This window comes from Rhinolophus ferrumequinum, chromosome 22 (genome assembly GCF_004115265.2).
Source record: "Rhinolophus ferrumequinum isolate MPI-CBG mRhiFer1 chromosome 22, mRhiFer1_v1.p, whole genome shotgun sequence".
Lineage (NCBI taxonomy): Eukaryota > Metazoa > Chordata > Mammalia > Chiroptera > Rhinolophidae > Rhinolophus > Rhinolophus ferrumequinum.
This window is the reverse complement of record NC_046305.1, coordinates 28,666,854-28,674,735: the sequence shown is the minus strand read 5'-3', so window position 1 is coordinate 28,674,735 and position 7,882 is coordinate 28,666,854. Positions and strand designations below refer to the sequence as shown.

The 7,882-nt window shown below is 49.6% G+C and overlaps 1 protein-coding gene across 1 annotated transcript; it reads right to left on the bottom strand.

Annotated features, from left to right (window-relative positions):
• Nucleotides 1-1,950: 1,950 nt before the first annotated feature.
• On the bottom strand, nucleotides 1,951-3,504 carry LOC117014978 (syncytin-1-like). The gene has a single exon (XM_033093299.1). The coding sequence runs from the start codon at nucleotides 3,198-3,200 to the stop codon at nucleotides 2,427-2,429; it is 774 nt and encodes a 257-aa protein (XP_032949190.1). The 5' UTR covers nucleotides 3,201-3,504; the 3' UTR covers nucleotides 1,951-2,426.
• Between the last annotated feature and the right edge of the window lie 4,378 nt (nucleotides 3,505-7,882).

Sequence of the window (7,882 nt, the reverse complement as noted above, 5' to 3'; positions counted from 1 at the left end):
GTCCTGTAACTCAGATACAGACCTGTTCTTCTCTCAATCCAGCCACATTCCTCCCTGAGGTGGGAGAGGAGCTAATACATAACTGTCAGCAAGTTTTACTACAAACCTATGCTGCTAAACCAGACTTACAAGACACATCCTTAGACAATCCAGATTGGACACTTTTTACTGATGGGAGCTCTTTTGTAGAAAATGGAATACGAAAGGCTGGATATGCTGTTGTTACTTTACATAATATCTTAGAACATGCAAGCCTTCCTTCTAGAGCCAGTACACAACTGGCTGAGCTAATAGCTCTTACTCGAGTACTAGAGCTAAACAAAGGAAAAAGAGCCAATATATATAGAGTCAAAATATGCCTTTTTGGTATTATATGCCCATGAAAGTATTTGGAAAGAAAGAAGCTTCCTAACTGCCAACAAGTCTCCTATCAAATTTCACCAGGAGTTCAACAGACTACTACAGACAGTACTTTCTCCTAAAGAAATAGCAGTTATACACTGCAAGGTACACCAAAAGGGAAGTGATGAAAATTCTAAGGACAACAGATTAGCAGACCAAACAGCTAAAAATGCTGCCAAACTAACTCTCAACCCTACACTAACTCTTTTAATTTTGGATGGGTCCATAATCCACATTAAGTCCCAATATACTCAAAAAGAACAAGAATGGGTTAAGGCAAGGGGCTACACTGCCCAATCCATGGGTTGGTTACAAGGGGAGGATAGTCGTTTACACCTCCCAGATGCCAACCAATGGAAAGTTCTGAAAACTTCACCAAACCTTCCACTTAGGGAGGGACAAAAACTTTACAAATGGCTCAAAAATTATTCACAGGAAAAGGCCTTCATAGGACTATACAAGATATTCTCACATCTTGTGAAGTCTGCTTTAAGAATAACCCCCTAACACATCCTCAGACACTCATAGGGGTACAAAGACAAGGCAAATGCCCAGGAGAGGATTGGCAATTAGACTTCACCCATATACCCAAAGCCAAAGGATACAAGTATCTCCTAGTATGGGTGGACACCTTCACCTACTGGCTTGAAGCCTTTCCTTGTAAAACAGAAAAGGCAATAGAAGTAGTTAAGGTGCTAATTATGGAAATTACACCTAGATTTGGCCTCCCCAAGTCTCTTCAAAGCGACAATGGGCCTTCCTTCAAATCTTCAGTCACCGAGGGTGTATCCAAAGCCCTGGGAATAGACTATCACCTCCATTATGCTTGGAGGCCACAATACTCAGGCAAGGTAGAAAAGACCAATGACATTATCAGAAGACATCTTAGAAAATTATCACAAGAAACTAGTCAAAATTGGACAGCTTTACTCCCATAGCTCTCCTCTGTATTCTAAATACCCCAACGAAGTGTGGCCTAAGCCTTTTGAAATGTTGTATGATAGGCCTTTCTTAACCAATGACCTCCTAGCTGATCATGAGACTATAAAACTAACCCAACATATAACTTCTTTAGCACAGTTCCAACAAGCCATCCAACAATTATCAGAAGCTCAACCTCGAGGGGGTCAAAAACCCCTATTTAACCCAGGAGATGAAGTTCTTATCAAATCTCTTCTTTCTCTAACTCCAACACTAGATCCAGTGTGGAAAGGACCCTACACCGTGATTCTTTCTACTTCCACAACAGTAAAAATCCCAGAATTTGACTCCTGGATTCACCACTCTCGAGTGAAGCCCTGTACGAATGCACCCACATAAACAGAAGAAAAAGACAAAGGTCCTACATACTCCAGTCAACCACCGGAGGACCTAAAACTTCTACACCGTACAGATAAGTACTCAGATGACAGGGTCTAGTTTTAGAAAGACCATATTAGGGGACTTCATTCTCCTCACTGCTGTTTTCATTCTCTTTTTTGCTGCATCTGTTATGTGTATTGTCCTAGATTCAGTCCCTTCTCCCTGCCATTACTTGCCTTGGACAGGGCGGAGCCTAAGAATATTTTGTATTATTTTTGCATGCTATATTTTAATCAGTCTTTTGAAATTTTCTGACATATAATACACACTTAACAATTACTACATAATATTTTATCAAGTTTTGCATTCATTTAGTTCAGCTGAATATATTTCTTTATCTCTCTTTGTAGTACCTGCTATTATTATTGTTGCGGAAAAAACGGCGGAGACTCAAAAACTCAAGCGGCACGTAGAGATCAGGGAGAACATAGCTTTATTTCATTGGCGGGCTCAGCGGGATCGTTCCCAAAAAGACTGAGCACTTACTGGGGTCGGGCGCTTTGTTTTATAGGGTTAGGCTTCCGGATTTGGGAGAATTCGCGCCATTGCTATTGCAGCGCTAAGGGATTGGTTAAAGCTGGCGGGGGTGCCGGGGAGGTCCGTCCCTAACAGCTGTGATCGCTTGAAAACTGCTCTGACAGGAAAGCCTCTAACAACTGTGCTCACAGGGAAGCTGCTCCAACATGTCCCCCCTGTTGATGATCGGAAGGGGAACCCTGAAGATCATCATTTAAATCGAGGGGGCGATAGCCCCGTAGGGCAAGGATGCCGGTGGTGGTCTGACGGGAGACGGTATTTTCAATGAAGCGGACAAGGGCATTGAAGATGCACAGGCCGATGGTAGCAAGGAGGAGAATGGAGAGTAAGGGACCCGCCAAAGGGAGGAGCCAGGAAGTCCAGGACTGAGAGCCAGACCCCCAGGAGGTGAGCTCCTCATGGCGGTGCTGTATGTGATCCCAGAGCTCACAGACCTTGGTGACAACGATTCCAGACTGGTTTATGCAGTAGCAACATTCTTCTTGGAGGAAGAGACAGGTCCCACCTTTCTCGGCCGTGAGCAGGTCTAGAGCTCGCCGGTTCTGGAGGGAGACCGCCACCAGGCTGGAGAGCTGGGTCTGGAGTGACATGAGTGAGTCTGCGACCCGCTCCATGTCATCACTCAGTTCTTGAGAAAGTTTGTAATAAAAGCTGATGGAAGTCCTTAGGCCGGAGGCGCCAGGGGCGAGCCCTGTAAAGATGCCAGTACCTATGAGGAAAGGGATGAAAGCCACCCGACGGGTGCGAAGGGAAGGGGAGACCTGTGATTGGAATTCAGCGTCAGTAAAAATGGTGGCAGAAGGAGAAATGAAAGTGAGGATGCAGCCACTTCCATTATGTGTGTCCCGACACCTGTATGGGTAGTCTCCGTCACAGAAGAGAAATATGCCGGGAGGCATGCAGAAGGGTAAAGGTGCAGAAAAACTCCGGCAGCGGGGGTCGGGAGCCTGGGTGAGGCCAGGGGGTAGGTAACAGGTGAGGTTTATGACCAGAGCCAGCAGGACGGGATCACCGATGGGTTCGGTAACTATTGAGGCGGAAGGTGGAGTTGCGGAGGGGCCAGTTGGGTGGAACGGGTATTCTGAAGAAAGCTGAACGGATAAGGGGCAGACAAATCCAACAGGGGGAACTGGTGGGGAAAGGAGTGGAGTTGAGCCAAAACTGGTAAGATGTATTGAGGAGCTGTTGAGTGAAATCTGGGGAGTTTAGGAGTGGTGGTTGGCGTAAAGAGGTAAGGTTAAGGCCCCAGTAGACAACCCAGGAAATGGGGGTTACAGGGAGAAGAGTCCGGGGAATTATGACAGGTCCCCTAACGCCTATTTGTGTGCGGATAGGGGAGTCCAGGTAGCCGTTGGCGACGTCCCAGCAGAGGGACTTTCGACCATAAAACCTGCATAGGTTCGAGGAGGCCTGTGTAGGGATGGCAGTCCAGTAAGAGTTATCGTCCTTTATGCAGAGGGTAGGCGTGACACCATGGTAACAATCCAGGGCTATGACATCATAGGAGAAAAAGGAGGATCTTAAAGTCAGGTGTAAAGGGCGCCTGACACAGGTACATGTCTGCTGGGCTGGGGCGATCAGGGAAGGGTAGAATAGGCCTAAGAAGCAGAGGGCCATAGGCAGGTGAGCGCGAATAGGGGAAAGATCCATAGTAGAAACCCAAACAGGAGGAGGCTTCTTTGGGCTGGGGTCCAATCAGACAGGGTCGCAGAGACAAGGAGAAAGGACGCTAAAAGAATCAGTAGACAGAGGGTGGTGAGGTTAGGAAGGAGCAGACGAGAACTGGCATTCAGATGGATTTTTTAAGCGTGGTTTTCAGTGGCACGCTGGGCACTGGATGGGAAGTCCAGGCAGGCCGGTCCAGCTCTGCTCGCTTGACATGGGAGTGGTGAATCCATGGTGTGATTCCAGAGACCTTAAGGGCAGTGGGGGTGACAAGGATTACTGTGTGTGGGCCCGTCCATATTGGGTGGAGGGGCTCGCGTTTCCAATCTTTGAGTCAGACCTTGTTACCTGGAAGGTGGGGATGGACAGGGGTCCCTAATGAGGTAGGAATTCTTTCTAGTAGATGTGAGTGTAGGCCCGTAAGGATCTTCCCTAGGGCAATAAGCTGACCTTGGAGGTGAGTCACCTACTACTTTGAGGCTGCCTGGGATGGATGATAGTAACGTGGGAGGCCGGCCATAGAGAATTTCAAACCGGGAGAAACCATCCTTTCAAGGAGTACACCGGGAGTGGAGGACGGCTAAGGGGAGTAGATCCGTCCATCTCAGGGAGGTTTCTTGTCATAGCTTAGACAATGTTTCTTTCAGGGTACGGTTTATGCGCTCTACTTTCCCTGAACTCTGAGGCCAGTAGGCCGTGTGAAGCTTCCAGGAGACATTGAGGGCCGAGGCCAGAGTCTGTAGCACGTCTGAGACAAAGGCTGGTCTGTTGTCACTATGAATAGTGAGGGGAAGCCCGTAACAGTGGGATGATTTCACGGAGGAGAACTTTGGTGACTTCTCTGGCTTTTTCAGTTCGGGTGGGAAAGGCTTCTACCCAGCCCGAGAAGGTACAGACTAGGACAAGAAGGTATTTTGTCCCTCGGTGAGGGGTCATTTCTTGAAGTCTACCTCAAGACCCTCAAAAGGGGCAGATCCCATTCGTTGGATCCCAGGTGGTGGGGTCGATCCAGTTTTGGGATTATGTCTGGCACAGGTAGCACAGCGCTCTGTGATAGCGCGGCATAGGGCTGCGAGCCTGGCTATATAGAAGTTTTTGGCTCGCAGCTTTTCAAGTCCAGTCTTGCCTAGGTGGGAAGTAGAGTGGTGTTCCAAAATGATGCGGGGAGTGAGGGCGGCCGATATGAATAAGCGGCCATCACGCAGTATCCACCAACCTTGAGGATGCCAGGTGGCACCCTCATTTTGTACCCAGCTGTCTTCTGCTGTGGTGTAGGTAGGGGTTGGCGAGACTGGGGTGGTGGAAGCGATGATGGCTACGTCTGTGTCCTGGGCGGCTGCCTTCGCAGCATGATCGGCGAGGCAATTGCCAGCAGCCAGCTCATCATTCCCTTTCTGGTGTCCTTGGCAGTGGATAGTAGCTAGGCGCTGGGGTGCCCAAACAGCTTCCAATAGCTGTAGGATTTCGCTTTTATTTTTGATGGTTTTCCCTTCAGACGTGAGGAGGCCACTTTCTTTGTAGATGGCCCCGTGTATGTGCACGGTGGCAAAAGCATACCCCTTTTGTCTTTTGAGAGCTGTAGTGCCCGTATGAGAACCCAGAGTTTGGCTCATTGTGCTGACCACCCGGCTGGAAGTGCCTTTGCCTCCAGAACCTCTGAAGCTGTAGTTATAGCGTAGCCAGCTCTACATAGTCCACCCTGTAGGAAACTGCTGCTATCAGTATAGAGTGTAACCTCTGTGTCCTGCAGAGGGGAGTCTTGTAGGTCCGGCCGTGTGGCATGAACCTCAGTAATGACTTCTAGGCAGTCGTGTTCAGGCTCGCCTTCGGCTGTGGGGAGGAAGGTTGCTGTGTTTAAAGCTTGAACAGTCTGGAGGCTTATGCGAGGATTTTCCAGAAGGAGCCCCTGGTATTGGGTGAGCCTGGCGTTGGAGAGCCATCGTGGACCCTGACAGTTCATGAGCATAATTACAGAATGGGGAAACTTGACTGTGAGTTGTTGTCCGAGGGTGAGCTTGTCAGCTTCCCGGACAAGGAGTACTGTAGTGGCTAAGGCCCGCAGGCATGGGGGCCACCCGGAAGCGACCGGGTCCAGTCTTTTGGACAGGTAAGCAATAGGTCTTATCCAGGGTCCAGCTGTCTGGGTTAGGAGTCCCAATGCAGTTTTTGTCTTTTTCATGGACAAATAGGCAAAAAGGTTTTTCCGTGTCGGGTAGACCCAAAGCTGGGGCTCTCCCAAGTAAGTCTCTGAGTTCTGTGAGGGCCTGTGTCTCTCCCCATTTTAGGGGTTGTTTGTCCTGTCCTGAGAGTGACTCATAAAGTGGTTGGGCTATGGCCGAGAACCTGGGGATCCAGAGCCGACAGAATCCAGCTGCCCCCAAAAATTCACATAGGGCTCACCTAGTGGTGGGCCATGGGAGGTTGGTAATAACTGCTTTTCGTTCTGCGCTGAGGGCCCATTTTCCTTGGGTGATTATGAAGCCCAAATATTTGACTTCCTGTCTGCAGAGTTGAGCCTTTTTCCAGGACACCCAGTACCCTTTGGTGGCCATGTGGGGACAGAGCCCCAAAAAGCAGTTTCCAGGCTCTCAGCCTCACATTAGAAAGGTGCTGGCTCAGGTAGTAAATGGCCATCGACTGCGATCAAATGGCCATCAGCTGTGGCTAGTTGGCCGTCAGCTGTAACCAGTGAGCCATTGGGCACTAATATAACTGCCGTGGCTAGGCTAGCAGAAAAGGGGGAGCTAGCAAGAAGATGGTGGCTGAGTCTGCAAGCGGCACAATGAGGGTTGAGAATTGTGTTGCTCCTGGTTCCTGTGTCTCCAACCCAGCCTCCAGTGAGAGTATAGTGGTATGACTCCCCTACCTATGGCTTCGTGGGTGTTCCTTTTTGGCCTCACCATGTCCTGAGTTCTTATGTGGGGAGTGGGACCAGAGACCCCGCCTGACACCCCGCACGACACATGGCGTAGTCGGCAGGATCCCCTGCACTACAGGCCAGATGTTGTAAGAGGACAATTGTGGCTTGGTGGCAGGCCTTTCTTGTTGGGCAGGTGATGAGGAGATCATCTACATATTGTAAGAGAGTGCAGTTGACTTGTTCTCGTGGGAAACTCACAAGGTCAGAAGCCAGGGCCTCACTGAATAGCATGGAGGAGTTCTTAAACCCTTGTGGAAGCCTCGTCCAGGTGAGCTGCATTTGACTCCCTGACTTAGGGTCAGTCCACTCAAAGGCAAAGATGGGTTGGCTTAGCGGGGCTAGTTGAATGCAGAAGAAGGCGTCCTTAAGATCCAAGCACATGAACCAGGCGGCCTCTGGTGGAACCTGGCTGAGAAGGGTGTAGGGATTGGGAATTACTGGGTGCAGACTGAGTTACTTGATTCACTGCACGGAGGTCCTGAACCGGGCAATATTCACCATTTGGCTTTTTGACAGGGAGTAGCGGTGTGTCCCAGGGGGACTGACACTCAACGAGGATGCCCGCATCTTTCAGCCATTCAAGATGTGTCTGAATGCCTGTTTGAGCTTCCCTGGAAATCGGATATTGTCGAAGCCGTTGCGGCTGGGCTCCAGCCTTTAGTTCAATTATGACAGGGGCCCGTTTGCTGGCAAGTCCAGGAGGATTGTTTTCTGCCCATAACCCTGGTACCTTAGTTCGGTAGTACTCAGGATTAGTTTCGGCGGCCTCTGATTCAAATAGTCTCCATTCTTCGTCCCTAGGCATGTTGAGGGACAGGATGAGTTGTGCCTCGGCGGGGCTCAAGTTCATGGTTGTTTGGCCGGATTGCTCGAAGGAAATCCGTGCCCCTAACTTAGTGCGTAGGTCTCTCCCAAGCAGTGGGATCGGGCACTCTGGTATATATATAAGAACTCATGGGAGACGACATGGCCTCCTACTTTGCAGGTTCGAGACTG

Bases quoted from the DNA above. Each gene is read 5' to 3' on its own strand.
- LOC117014978 (XM_033093299.1), bottom strand. From the start codon at position 3,200: ATGCCTCCCGGCATATTTCTCTTCTGTGACGGAGACTACCCATACAGG.